The sequence below is a fragment of the Xenopus laevis genome, chromosome 1S (genome assembly GCF_017654675.1).
Source record: "Xenopus laevis strain J_2021 chromosome 1S, Xenopus_laevis_v10.1, whole genome shotgun sequence".
In the NCBI taxonomy this organism is placed as follows: domain Eukaryota; kingdom Metazoa; phylum Chordata; class Amphibia; order Anura; family Pipidae; genus Xenopus; species Xenopus laevis.
This window is the reverse complement of record NC_054372.1, coordinates 147,661,602-147,677,473: the sequence shown is the minus strand read 5'-3', so window position 1 is coordinate 147,677,473 and position 15,872 is coordinate 147,661,602. Positions and strand designations below refer to the sequence as shown.

At 36.2% G+C, this 15,872-nt stretch overlaps 1 protein-coding gene across 1 annotated transcript in view; it reads left to right on the top strand.

Annotated features, from left to right (window-relative positions):
- The window catches only part of tmem132c.S (transmembrane protein 132C S homeolog), a 262,101-nt gene that overhangs the window by 193,926 nt on the left and 52,303 nt on the right, over positions 1–15,872 (top strand). Inside the window, exon 4 of the mRNA XM_018244181.2 lies at positions 8,228–8,411. Within this exon, the coding sequence (XP_018099670.1) occupies positions 8,228–8,411 (184 nt within the window). The remainder of the gene's footprint in view (positions 1–8,227; positions 8,412–15,872) is intronic.

The window sequence follows — 15,872 nt, the reverse complement described above, 5'->3', positions numbered from 1 at the left end:
TAGAGTAATATATTCAAGTAGTTTCAGCCAAGTGATTTACTTTTTATAAACTATTCATAGCATATCGGTTATGAAAAATCGTTCCTCCTGAGAAACTTTTTTCAACCCGATATAATGGGACTTACATTAAAATGGTGTATTCATTGTTTTACATGCAGCCCCAGTGCCCCTTTCAAATTATTTTTTTATTTTCATTTTCATTAAGAAAAAACCCACACAACTATATGATGTGCTCTGCTTAACAATTAAGTGTGATTCTGTAAAAAGTCTTCTCCTGTCTGTGAGTCGACTTTCATTCCAGCTGTTGGCAACAAGTTAATATTCTGTTCCTAATGAATGGATAGAATTTCAGGCCAGAATAGTGTTAACTAATATTTATAAATTTGAATAAACATGTGATAATTAAAGTACTGTACCCAGCTCTGTTCTACAGTCACAGATTAATACTAGCAATGAATCTTAGCTTGGCACGCAGAGTAAGTGATAATGATTTGAATGTTTTTTTTTTCCCTGGCTATAAGAAAGAGGGCCCTCGAGGGAGAAACAAATCTCCCAAGCTTAGATCTACAACTCTCTAGATGATGTTCAACATATAAAGTGCGAGGGATGGTTACGGATTTCATTAGGCATATGCCACTGGATGTAGTTTTGGACTTAAAATGTTTTAATAGAAGAGGAACTCACACGAGTACATTTAATCAAGTGGAAGCATGCCTGGAAATGAAGAGTTAATCTCTAGTACTAAAAAAGAATGTATTACAGAGGGTTTTATTGCCATGATACAAATGAAAAAAAGTGGATTTATAAATAAACCTGTGTCATCTATGTCTTTAATAAAGGTTTATTTAGATGCTGAGTATTATTTAGTAGGATTGTGACTATTCAATTGGAGAGTTAAAAGGAATAGATTTAAAGGTGTTTATCTCATGGCGTGTTAGCCATTGTAATGGTGCTGGGAGTGCAGGAATAACATCTAAACAATATTGAAGGAGAATTAAACTCTCATTCCATCTCCTGGAGACCTAGCGAAATCAAAATGCCCATCTGTGCAATCTACTGCCTGCCCTTTATATTTGTAGGTTGGGTTTTACAAAGGCCATGCAAAGGTTGCTGTGTAAAGAAAGGAAAGCTACTGTTGGTTGTGAGAGAAATGCCGATGATAAGACTTTTATTGGGGTATAACTCTATGCCAATGTATATTTATGGGAATAGCTACCTGTACTTTATGACTTCATCATTTATGCAGTCTGCATAATATGGCTATGTGCATGAAAATGATATCAAGAATATAAATATTAATACCTGAAAAATATATCCCCCCATAACCTAAAAGTTTATGAATATGTGCAGGTCCTCCCACAAGCTCACATTTATTTTTTCCCATATTTAACTCTAAACCACACTTGAAGGACATTTTTCATTGGAGAGATGAGTTGATTATTCTCTCATTTGTTTTCACAACAGACTAACACAGCATAGTATCCCCCTTCCATATTTAACACCTGTAGAAATGTAAGTATTTAATCATAGGGAGAATGCATGCATCAAGCTCTTTATGGCAGGCTGAGAAAATATCTGCATTTCTTCAAACTGTGAATCAAGGAAATGGGACTGTTTCGAAAGGCAAAAAGCACACGGCTAGGAACTCAGATGCCAAGGGTAACATCAATCGTCTGATGTCTGTTGGAGATTATAGAATTTTGAGTGATTTGTATTAACTTCTGCCTCTATCCAACTTGCTTTTTAGCTGCAGAACAGGATATATGTTATATGTGCATATAACAACTAGACCTTAAATTTTATGGCCTTGAAAACAATCAGCGTGCAAGAGAAGGGGAGGGTCCGAATTGATAAATTGTACAATTAAATGCAATGTATTACATTGTGGTGCAGACTTTATTGCTGGAATTGTCGTTAAATCAGAAGTGCCCATTTTAATCAAATTTCTTGCCTTCCAATTAAAAAACAGAAAGAAATGGAACCAAATGAAAATAAGTCTGTGAGCACTTGGCTTTAGTAACAAAGACAAACAGTCTGGGTTCCAGGATACAATGCACCCTAAGTGCTAGCTTATATAATATTATTGTAGTTTATTTATGTGTTACTGTCATGTCCATTACATGCATTCATTTTTATAGCGGTTGAAGTGTGAACTAAGGGTCAAAACAGTGATTTAGTATAAAAAAGCCCAGAAGTTTAATAATGCAAAAGCATCTTTTCTAAAGCACTTTGTATTTATTGTATGGCAAAACACCATATCTCCATACGTATGAAACATGTGAAAAGTCCATTGGTTCTTATAGCCATGAAGAAGAATTACCTTAAAACACATACTGTAGTTTCAATTAGCTGTAAAATATGTTTTGGATTTATTTGTGAACCATTTGTTATGTGTTGAGAACTAGGAGATGGTAGTAAAGTTAATGATATTTAGGCCACAACACAGTGATGAAATTCAATTTATATAAAATATATCAAGGAAGAGAAAAACACATCTTAGCTTCTTTTTATTATAATGTAATTTCAATCAGCAGCTCATGGTTTAAGAAAAGAGGGTGCATGGTCAAAAAGGTTGTCCCTGGACCTGAGAAAATATCTATAGAAATCATGGATGCACCATTTCAAGACAATTAAACTACATGAACAACAACAAGGTCTATCAGGGGATACTGGAATTTGTATTTTAATAACAGATTTTGGATTATATTTTGTAGTGTTTTCACGCTTCACATTCTTGGGTAACACCAAAGGGCTCATTTACCTGGAGAAGTGCAAGTTCAAGAGTTCCAGCATAACTGTGACCGTAAGGGGAAATTACACTTAGCACTATTGTGTCTGATGTGTCATAACATATGCAATGGCTTGTTGTACTTTGCAAATCAGTTGCAACTGCACTGAAAATCTGTAGACTGTATAATTTTCAGCAGTCAATGTCAAAATTACATCTGCACCCAATTTGTAAGGTTCAATTCTGTTGCAAGTTTTGAAGCTGGTTGCAGAAGGCACCATGGAGCTACTGCTCCTTTCAAGGTGGCAGTAGCTCCAAGGTTCCCCTGTATCAATTGCTGCACTTACTGTACATGCAGTCTATCGAAACGACGTTGGAGCAATTAGGTGCTTGGCTTCATGTCTATCAGTGTTTATAAAATAGATATGGAAAACAGATATGAAATGGATATGACTGAAATTCAATATTTGGTAATGCAGATAATTACTTTAGCCCCACCTGATAGACAATAGGATTTCAGGGACTCCCTTCATAAGTCTGATGATATAGCTTCTCACCATGCTGGGTGACTTGGATTACCATGTGGCTATGCCTTTTGTACATAAAGGCAATTTACAATACATACAGCACAATTCCCTCTCACCTGAATGTTAATATGTTATTAGTTCATTTGGCAAAATAAACCCTCACTAGGCTAATGTGAAGGAGCTTTATGTAAAACACAACTTCCCTTACTGTATATGAGTATGTCAACACTCTTGTATTTTTACCTTTGTCTTGCTTATTTTTGACCTTTGGAAGCTTGTAATAGTGATGGGTGAATTTGTCCCGTTTCGCTTTGCCGGAAAATTCTCGAATTTCTGGCGCAATTTGGGAAATGCCGAAAAATTTACTAAACACAAATTTAGATGCCAATTTTAATGTTGGCGTTAAAGTCAATGGGCATCTGATTAATTTTGACTTGCGATGGTTTTGACGCTATCGACTTTTCCGACGTGCGTCCAAAATTTTTTTACTCCTGCAAATTTTCCCATGCGGCAAAACACAGAATTTTGCAGCGAATTCTCATCTGGCAAATTTATTTGCCCATCACTAGCCTGTAGTTTTCTAAAGTTAAATGATAGGTTGTGGGCCTTAAGACTCATAGGTCATGTAGTTAATCTTAAGATTTTATTTACAAGTGCAGTGTTCAAAGTGCAATTTCGAGTACAGTTTTTTTGCACAAAGACTACTGACATTTTGCACAACTCCATCTGCACTTAGTCATCGTAATTGACTCCTATGATGCTGCTTTACCATTTAGTAGGTATATTCTTCCAAGGTGAAGAGACTTTTGAAAGCACTTCTTTGCTGCAGTGCTGTTTATTTTATATCCACACGTGTTCCAGACCATTGGCTCTTATTCAAGTGATGTTTGTGGTTTCTCCAGCTTGGAAGATTGTAGTTCCGGAGATTTGTAGCATTTTTCAATTCAGCTTGAAAAGGTAGCAAAGAGTCTTTATAATTGTTTTGGCATTAGGACGTTTTTGCTGAATAGTGACACATTTATTTCTAAAATTGCCTCATATTGCTTTCAATTATTTTATGTTTCTTGGATACTTTAAAGGATCTGATGCAAAACGTAATGGGCACGCTTTAAGTAGCTTGAGTAAAACATAAAGGTGGTAAACAACTCACTTATCTGATTTACTGGTGTAGTTTAAATGAGAGATCTTTCTAGCATTTTTTAAGCCTAATATAATTGGAATCAAATTGTTCCCTGGAGCTTAACAATGTTTAAAAAAATGTCAGATCAAAGATATTCTCCAATATCTGCAAACAGGAAGGTGCTGTTTTCCACTTTGATAACATGGTAAATGCGTATCGATTCGCGAGGGTTAACTTTGCGTATCAGTCACCAAGGGAGCATTTCTATCAAGTGTTGAAATAAAGAGAGTTTTATCGGCTACAAGGAAATAATCTGTATAACAAATTCATTCTTGTCAAACTCCACACGAAAAACTTTTTTAATGAGTTGCTTAAACTTATTTACTGATACTGAATGCATTGTAGCAAAATGAATACATGAGTATAATGCCACCAGACACGATAAATCAAAGTGGGGATCAATCACCAATAGCACACAAATCTACTGGGTGAGAGGAATGAAAATGCCTCTGTGGCATAATTATATAGCACAGGGCACCTCTGCAAAAAAAATCTTAGGAGGGGCAGCAACCCCTGTCCACTTGTGTCCCCTGCCCATTCAGAGAGTAACCAGGAGATGGGATGTCTCTGTTGCTATAGAGAAAGTAGGCTCCTGAGACCACGGGCCTGCCTCTTCTAGTATACTTACACCACTGGTTCCATCTTGTAAATTACGAGCACAAGTGCAGTGCAAATTTGGACACAAATGTGCCAGATGGTATGCAATTGTGCTTGCATTTGATGCAAATCAGCTGCATATTGGGGCAAATTCACTATGCGCCGAAGCGCCTAACGCTAGCGGCAATTCGCTAGCGTTGGGCATTTCCGTTACTTCGCAAATTCACTAACGGACGATGGCGTAACTTCGCTAGTGTAGCTTCGCACCCTTACGCCTGGCGAATTTGCGCAACGGACGTAACTACTCAAATTCACTAATGCGCACATTGTTCTGAACGCTACTGTACCTTTTACGCTAGACTTCCTTCGCCACCTCAGACCAGGCGAAGCGCAATAGAGTAGATAGGGATTTCTTCAAAAAAAGTTAAAAATTTTTCTAAGTCCCAAAAAACACTGGCGTTTTTTTCTATATTATGGGTGATAGGCTGAAAAAGATCGAACATTTTTTTGGGGCTCCCCTCCTTCCCCCCTACATTTCCTAACTCATGGCAACTTAACTATACAGTGGGCACATGTGTAGGGCAAAAAAAAAATGTATTTGATATTTTGAAGGTTTCCCAGGCATTTGTAGTGCTGCTACATATTCCTCCATTGAAATTTGAATTTGGCGCCATATGCAAATTAACCATCGCTAGCGTAACTTCGCTTCGCTTAGCGAATCAACGCTAGCACAACTTCGCAACCGTACGCTACCCCTGAGCGCAACTTCGGATTTTAGTGAATTTGCGAAGAGCTGGCGAAACTACGCCTGGCGAAGTGCGGCGAAGTGTGGCGAAGTTACGCCTGGCGCAACTACAAATCTTAGTGAATGTTCCATATTGTGTCCAGCATTTTCACAGTAGGGGTTTGCTACATTTCTAAGGCGAGTGTTCAAAACTGTGTCTGCATCCAATTTACTGAGGCTGGCCACTGTGGGAATCCTAGAATGAATGCCAAGTTCAGGGTGAGGTTAACTTTAGTCTTCCCTTACTTCAATCGGAGCAGTTATGCTCTGTTAATCAAAAGAGGAAGGATGGATACATTAGTGACCATGTGGAAATGTAGGAGCATGTTTAGACAAGAGTTTAGTGTACAGGAATGGGACCTATTATCCAGAATGCCAGGAACTGGGGTTTTCCAGATAAGGGGTCTTTTTTAAATTTGAATCCACATACCTTTAGTCTGCTAAAAAGCATTCAAACTTTAAACAAAACACAATTGGATTGTTTTCTAGTCAATAAGGATTAATTGTATCTTAGTTGGGGGTCAAGTAATAGTACTGTTTTGTTATTAAAGAGAAGAAGAAAATATATTTTAACATTTTAAAATAATTGCTTAAAATGGAGTCTAAGGAAGACGACCTTTCCCTAATTCAGAGCTTTCTGGATAACAGATTTCCAGATAACAGATCCTATGCCTGTACCATTATGAATTGTATCAATGTGATCTCTTCATTATTCAAAACCCCCAACTGCGGGTGTATTTGTAATGACCCTTTCGTGTTAGAGCCTCAGAAATAAAAACAGAATTTTTATAAAGTAACAGCACATTACATTTAAAGGCATCTACAGATTTTCATTTTGACATTTCTGTTCCTTTGCAGTTTTTGCAACTAATGCATTTCCTATCTATGGTATATGGGCCTATACTGTATTTCTACTAATTAAATTTCCAGTTTATGTAATTTTTACTATGGTCAAATACTAGTGTAGGTCATTTGGATGTGTAGCTTAAGAATTTTAAGCAAACCCCCTTTATCTAGGGTAGGCTAGGCAGACATTTAGGGGCAGATTCACTAACTTCGAGTGAAGGATTCGAATGAAAAAAATTCGAATTTCGAAGTATTTTTTGGGTACTTCGACCATCGAATTGGTTAAATTCGTTCGAATTCGAACGAAATCGAACGATTCGAAGTAAAAATCGTTCGACTATTCGACCATTCGATAGTCGAAGTACTTTCCCTTTAAAAAAAACTTCGACCCCCTACTTCGGCAGATAAAACCTACCGAAGTCAATGTTAGCCTATGGGGAAGGTCCCCATAGGTTTGCTAACCTTTTTTTGATCGAAGGATTTTCCTTCGATCGTTGGATTAAAATCGTTCGAATCGTTCGATTCGAAGGATTTAATCGTTCGATCGAACGAAAAATCCTTCGATCGATCGATCGCAGGATTAGCGCTAAATCCTTCGACTTCGATATTCGAAGTCGAAGGATTTCAATTCGAGGGTCGAATTTCGAAGTATTTTTAACTTCGAAATTCGACCCTTAGTGAATCTGCCCCTTAGTGTAATAAATAGTACTGGATTTTGTATTATTCTTATTTTTTGTATAATTCTTATTATTTTTTGCTTTGTTGTTATTTAAAATGAATGTATGTGGTTTGAATTTAACCTTAATTGTTATATGACTATATATATATATATATATATATATATATATATATATATATATATATTATATATATATATATATATATATATATATATATATACTTTCTACTTGTTCTCCCTTTCTTTTGCCCTTTTCTTCTTTTTTCTTTGCTTTTCCACAGAATTGTTTACTTTGGGGCTCCAGAGGGGTTTTGAGATTATAGTTGCTTCTAATTGGAGCCTTAATGCTACTTTGTATAACGTTTAATATTTCCCCTAGTGGGTTAAATGTTTTTAGGAGGTGTGGTTAAGGTGCCTTTATTAAGACTGGTGGGGGGGTGTTCCCCATGCTTTTGAGGAAGTGGCAAGTTGCCACGAAACGCGTCAAGCATTGGGGGTAATGCTATACCCATACCACATGTTGATTTTAATGGATTTTCAATAAATGTTGACGTTTTAATTCGTCTGGCCACTGTGTGCTCCGTACCAATGTTGTACTGTTCCTTTGCAGTGACTTACATATTTATAAAGAAACAAAATAGCTTGCCAATGGCCAAGGTGGAATAACCATAAATGGTGTACATTTATCCCTGGCCAGAATTCTCTAGTTCCCCATTGGGAGTTACTGTAGTTCTAGTCAGACTAATCAAAACTAACTTCTTTTTGCTTGCTAAGGACTATATGCATTTAAATGCACAGCTACTTTTTTAATTCCCCCTCTGCCACTATGTCTTAACATCAGAATAAAAATTTGACACATACTGCATTTCTCTCTTTATTTAAACAGGACTAACAATCAGTTTAATGAAGTAGTACAGATGAACTTTGAGATCACCAGCTTCAGCAGCCTCTCAGGAACTCAGCCAATCTCATGGCAGGTGGATTATCCTGGAAAGGGCTCAAGTGATATCATTCTGTCGGAAATTTTCATAAGTCAGAAGGACCTTGTTGGCATTGTCCCTCTCTCTATGGTAAGTTCTATTCTATTTAAATGCATTGCCACTAGTGATGGGTGAATTTATTCGCCAGGCGCGAATTCGCGGCGAATTTGCGCGATTCGCCGCCAGCGAATAAATTCGCGAAACTCCCGCGAAAATTAGCGGAAAAAAATTCGCCGGCGTCAAAAAATTTTTCCGAAAAACGGGCGCCGGCGTCGGAAAAACGGGCGCCCGCGTCAAAAACGAGACGCCGGCGCTGTTTCGCGAATTTTTCGCCGTTTCGCGAATTTTGCGAATTTTTCGGCGAAGTGAAACGGCGCAAATTCGCCCATCACTAATTGCCACGTAAACTATCAAACCTACTGGTCTACTAAATTTTGCCAAGAGGCATGCTCTTGTTATTTAGCACAATTATTAGCCACTCTTAACTGTAGTTAGAGAAAATAACCATAACTGAAACATATCTTCGTAAACGAAAATCACTTGGCCCAGTTCATTGGCTTATTGAAATCTTTTTTTTAAATGCTTTTGTGCTAAACATGGTTTCATCTTGGTACATGGCCCTTAGAATTAGATACAATGTGCAGAAGGTTTATAACACATGGCTTGAAATTTTATTGTGCCTGGTTTAGTATTTCATTGAAGTCAAGCTTGATGCTATTATAAAACAGCTTTTGTTTAACTGTAAAAATAAGTAAATCCAAAAAAAGGACTTTTAATTTGTTATAATTCTTCATGTTTTCTTCATCAGAATCCAATGCGAGTATTTACTGTCACTATTCATAGCTGATTTGGGATTGTACTAATTGAGGCTGATATGTGCATTTTTTGCTTTACTACATGACAGCTTGCTGGGAGTCTTGTTCTGTAACAGCTGGACAACCACAGAACAATTTACAAACAAATAAATAGGGACATTTATGAGTGTGTGTGTTGACATACAAATATGCATTAAAGTGACAAGATGTTGGTCTCTCTAAAATGTATATTTGTATTTACATGTATTTTTAAATTGCATTGAAAATAGGGTATTCACTTGCTACAAATGTGTGAATTTAACCCATCTTTAGGTTAAGAAAAAAATCACCAGCTCAGGGAAAAAACAAACAGAGCACTATTAGGGGTGTTTCTGTATGTTGTGCCATCCTGAAGCGGCTCCTGACATGCCCCCCCCCCCCCCGTGCTTACCTTCTCGAGACGGAGTGGGCCTGATGGCTAGTTCAGACAGCAAAATAGGTTAAATAGTTTAAAAAACAGAAATTTGGCTGTTAAAGTTACCAGGAGCAACTTTTTTGATGCCCCTGGTAACTTGTTCAGTGCTGCTGTCTGAGGCAAGTTGCTCAACTCACCTCATTGGCAGAGTACTCCCTGAGCACCCACGGTGCCAAAATCCTACCGCATTCCCAGGCATCCCCATCTTGGGCTTTCCCTTGTGAATTCAGCAGTAAAGGTTTGCAGTTTTATTCTACTGCTCATGTGGGAGTGTAATTCTGCACTATGGACACCTGGGAAAGTTCTCAAGTGTTGTTACAGTATGTTTGTTTTTTTCCTAGAAAATAAGGGGGAGAAAAACATGATTGGATTCACTGGGGGGAGGGGTACCCACCATAACAGCACCAGTGACTCTGGCTTTCCTTTTCCTTCAGTTAAATAAATTCAATCATTTTAATATTTGTTTGTAAATGTAATTGAAAAAAAAATTGTGATTCTTCATGCCTTCGTACCTTTCTAGTTTCAGTGGTGGCCAGGTCACAAAATGTCTTGCTGGCGTTTTTACTGGTCTCTTAATCAGCTGGTTTCAAGAATCAGATCAAGCAATGAAGAAAATAGAAACAAGCAGATAATGACTTCATTTAATAACAATTCAATTTACAAAAATCTTTAAAGCCATTGGAAATGTTTTGTTTTATTTATTTTTCGTTATGTAAAGTGGGTGGAGTTACTCTTTTTGCATTTTACAAAGAGAGTTCTGAGTAATGTATATTTTTACAAGCAGAATATATTCAGTACCAAGTGCAATTTTATATCCAAACCTTACAGCTAGGCTATCTATCACCAAAATACAGGATTGTTAATTAGATCAGGAAAAGAAACAATGGTGCATGTTTTGTACTGTTTCATTCATTCTAAACCTATCATCTACAAATCAGAATGCCTTATTTGACGGGAAGTATAATGCAGATTGGTGAAAAGGTGGTACTAGTTTTAGCACTCTATATTTATCAAACTAAAATATCTCATTAATTTCCATTACTTGTTTTTTTCTTTCTATTTGGAGCTTTGCAACTCATCATTTTTCTCCCCACTTCCAGCAAATTATGGTTCCTAGATTCTTTTAAAAAACAGACTCGTGTCCTGCAGTATTTGATGTTGCTCTTCTGTAGCCAGCATCTTCAACTACTGATAAATTCGGTCCATTTGTATCCATTAGCTGTAGTATGACATACCTCAGCTATCCTTTGCCGCATATAACAAAATACAAGAGAATCAAGCATTTGCTTGTACATTACAGTTGGCTGCAGATTTATCTTTGAGAGGTGGTTTGGGTGTTATATGGTTTATGGTATATAAAGCTTTAGAAAATAATATAACAGGATAAAATTGGCCTGCACACAAATCCCACGTGTTGAATTTTCATTTTATAAGCAGCAAATCCAGATGCACCTAATAACATTCTTTTCATGCTACGCTCTGTATATTTATTGGAAAAAAACGGAAAATTCATAGTTTTTTTTCTTCTGCAACAAACTAGGTCCTGCTGTTTACCATATCAGTAGAGTTGGCTATATACTGAACTCTTAGAATATTTTATTAAGAATATATTTTATTTATTCTGTATATATGTGTATATATAAATCTATATGATTATGTATACACATATTCTGTTGATTTGCCATTTCCAATTAAAATTAATTAATGTTTCTTGAAATATGCGAAAGCCTAGAAAACAGATATAAGCATTAATTCAGTAAATTAATACATGAATACAGTGATGTCTGCATTAAGCAATGCTGTACCCATGGGGGGGGGGGGTGTTCATATTCTTCCTCCTTTCATCTTACTATCATTCAGAGAGTTAGAAAGTAGCAGTGGATGAAGACGTTATGGCAGACAGTAATAACAGCATTGGCACAATCCCATTGATGTTGTTCTCTGCACCTTACACCAGCTTTTTTATACAGAGTGAGGTACAAAACACAGCCAGAATCCATGAATCCATGAAGTGGGCTCTCCATGAGCAGCAGTGGACTTGCTCTGGTTACCCTTGCTCTTCTTCCTGGGGTCATTGTATTTATTTGTCGACTTGTCTAGATGATTATATTCTGTTTTGCTTTTCACACATCCTAGTTGCCTGTGAGCATTTCAAAATAATAGTGATTTCTCGCTAACATACATTCATTGGCAGATAGGTAGTTAATAAAAAGAAAAAGAAAAAAAAAGGTTGAACTCGATGGACATGTGTCTTTTTTCAACCTTACTTACTATGTTACTATGTATTGTTATATCTACTGTGGGTTCATTAAGAACCTGTACCCCCTATACCATTGGAGTGTCCTATCTGCAAAAGGAGTCAGCCACAAATTTGTAGCATATTGATATAATGAACACACCAATACAGCCCAAATAATATTTCTTTTAAATATGCATTTACTCTGACAACAACAGATGTGCATTTCTTCATAAGCACCAAAAATACAGAATCTTTCATCTCATCTGAATTTTTTTGGCAAGTTGTTTAAAAAGTGTATATACTGTATATCTGCTTCCAATCTGCAGTCTGCAGTTGCTGGCATGCAGCTCCGAGACTCGACTGTCGGATCTCAACAACTGCTGGACTGATTCCAAATCAAGAGATAGCTACTGTAAACTTCTGTTCAGATTGTTTCTTTTGAGAAAGCCTTTAAATGGGAACTATCACCTAAAATTAAAATTTAATATAAGCTTCATCATACTGAAATAAATACTTTGTAAATACACTCAATTAAATAGTCTGCATTGTTTCTGAAATAATCCAAGTTTATCTTCACTATCCTTATCTCGGCATCTATTTCTCTTTATTCTGTCTTCATGCAGCAGTTGAAGTGAGCTCTTATACATCTTCTAGGCAAAAGTAGCTCCCCTAAAAGATATATTGGATCTAACTGTCAATGATTATCTGACACTCAACTCCTGCATGAAGAAAGATTAAAGAGAAACAGATGCATACAAATCAAACTTAAAAGAAAACAGAAACAAAAGAAAACAATGAGATCAAGATGAAACGTTGAGAAAGCAAATAGCACCAGAATTATGGGGGTATGCATGTCGTTACCTAGGCTAGAACACAAGTATCTGTGTTCATTACAGACTACTGTAGTGGATTTCATAGGACAGCCCCCAACTGATGGATTGGTGTAGAATGCTATTTCACTCATGGATTAGCACAGGAAAATTCCACATGCATACTTCCAAACAATATATTTATATAGGATGCCTCCTACCAATGGACACAATTTTTCTGAAATGTATTATAGCCTATGATACAATATCATCAACAGAATTTTCTATAAAATGCAACAGATTTACTAAAAGTAATTGTTTTAATTATTTTATTAGTTTGTCATTGCTCAACTATATATGCCATGTTGGTAAACAAGCTCACGTTTCTAGAAATATTTCAGCTAAGCAACTGCATGTTTTTACTGGAGACCCTTAAATAAGAAACACACAATATGTTGCAGAAATGCACCTAGCATTTTTCAAATGTGCCAGAATACTTGTCCAACTGACACAAGGCAGTCTAGTGGGAATATCCTAGCTCATGGGAAGGCATTGAAAACAACATTACACAGCAGTATCCCACAAAAACTCTGCAATTATTGGAGCCTGTCATTGGAATACATGTCATTAATTGCTCAGAATCCAGCAGAGTCACATAATTGTTGGAAGTCCATATATCAGCTCAGTGAAATCTTATTTTGAAGTTTCGGTGCATCTTTCAGAATAGGTTTCAGTCATTATTACGAGAAGTAAATACATTGATACACTCCCAAACATGGCTAAATGGTATTGACAAGCCTTAAGGTATTTTTAGATTCCTGCTGTTACAAATTAATTGTTTGATATCCCTGGACTGTGACAGGTCCTTCCTCATTCTGAAAGAATACATGGGAATAATTTAAAAAAAAATCTGAATTTAATTTATTTTAAAGAGCTGACTTCCAATTTCACACATTCTTGTTGACAGAGTTAACAATGAAACGTTTTATATCTCATTTACAGCTTGTTCATTTCCTTTAGAACTTTTATCTTGGGATTTTTTTTCCACATCAGAAAAAAAATGTTTTCCTTTGGACAAGTTAACCAAACTCAAAATTATGGCTTGCTTATTGCCAGCCTGAAGGTTTTTAAAGATATGAGTATTTTCCTACATAATCCTTTTATCGTCGGCAACAGTGTGAATACTCAGCAGCTTATGCACATAAAATTCATGGTATGGTAACTTTACAGAGTAGCGATAACCTTAATAATTGCAGAATTATTAATGACATCACAATGCACCTATCCTGATGCACAGTATCTGCTTTTACAGTGGGCTACTAGTACTGCCAGAAGCAATGATGATTGATGAGCTAATCTTTACTAGAATTTAGTCACTGCAGGGTGAGTGTTATTTACTTTTAAAAAGCGATTATTTTTTTTCTTTTGCTGTGCAGGAAAAGCTTCAAAGTATTAGCACTTTTTTTAGAGAGGGGATGATGGGTACCTTTTTTTATTATGCATAAAGAGAGCTGCCAACATAGACAGGCAGTCTGTCTCTTTAGATGCTGACAAACATTAAACACACACATAGTAATAAGATGGACATCCGTGTTGATTTAAAAAAGGATATACTTCTTATAAGATGGGAATGTATGCATTGAATGCACATGCACCTTGTAAGGGAGTTGTCTGCAGTAACAAAAGTTGACAAGATAATACGGCACTTTGCAGATAGCAGCAATAGACTATAAAAGCTAATAATATCAGCTAGTCATTTCTTTAGTAAGCTAAAATGTGTCATTTTGGTCCAAAAGCTTTCAGGGTGGGCGATAATTTTTTACGGAAATCACTGTAACCCCTTCTTGGATAGAAAGGGCATTTCATTTGGGGACAAAATTGCACTTGATCCAGAACCATGTCAAATTGTCACAATTGGATTAATATTTGTTATGTGATTGCATATGTGAATAATTAATCAGTCAAGTCACAATATTTACTAGCACAAATTAAAAATGTAATTAAAGTCATGTCTATTTGTCTTTAAAATAGTAAAAAAAAAAAAAAAAAAAGTAAAACAGGAACAAGTGTTTAAGGTTTAAAGATATGACTAGCCCCCAGTGACATTTTTCTGCTCATCTTCAAACGCAGGGTATGTGTAATACATGTTGGAATACATGTTTAAATTTTTGTTTTAATGAGTTATCCTTTTATCCTTATCCTACCTACCAGTTCTGTTCCATGTTCAAGAGAGGCACAGGTCCTGTTCCAGCTAATTTGATTTATACATTAGTTGTATAACTGGAGGCTTATTAATCCCATGCTCTTTTTGTATTTATACTTTATACTTACCTGTGTATGATTATGTGTGTATGATACCTGTGTATGAATACCTGTGTATGATTATATGCAGCTACTTAATCCCTACAGATTTTCTTTTGTCATGAAAGATCTTAATGTTTGTGCAAGTGGCAGAACTATTGGATTCAGTAGCCTTAGGTTCATAGTATAGTGGTTTACAACCTCTGTGTATCCTGTAGTAACACTTAGAAAGTTCATACTGTACTACCCCAGATTCGAAACAAAAACTAAAATTTTATTGCAACTTGGACTTCTTCCCCCCCCAAGATATTTTGATCATTACCTTCTTTTAAAAAGTTGTCAAATAAACACCCACTAATATCTTCAAATTGATGCTGCTAAAAATACAGATATCTTTTTTTCCAAATATCAAAATTAGATTGGATGATTAGAACAGAAATATATCCACACTGAGAAAAGTAGGTCAGCAACATAGAAGATGTTGGTTGGTTCAATAGCTTGCTGAATGTTTGCAGTGTTTGCTTGCTCAGTCTGAATTTAAATTATGCCAAACACCGAAGGCAGAGGTTTGGTTTACAAGACCTAATAGTATTTATGGACACTTTAGGACAAAAAAGGATATCTGGAACACACTAATATATTCGTTAATATATTAAAGTTATAGCTAAAAAACCTTGGAGGCTTGCTGGTGACATCCCTGCCTTAGAAAATATCCAGCAACAAGTAAGAAAATCTTTTGGGCTTGTGCTCACTAGAGGACGTTGTTACATCTTGTGGTACAGCCTATCATGCTTTAGGATGTGTGACTTAGAACATTGTTGAGTTAACAAGGTCTAATATATGGTATTTCATTTTTAAATGTTATCTACAATAATTCACAGTGTATTATACCAGGGATATGTCACTCACAAATATATAAAAAAGATACATGGC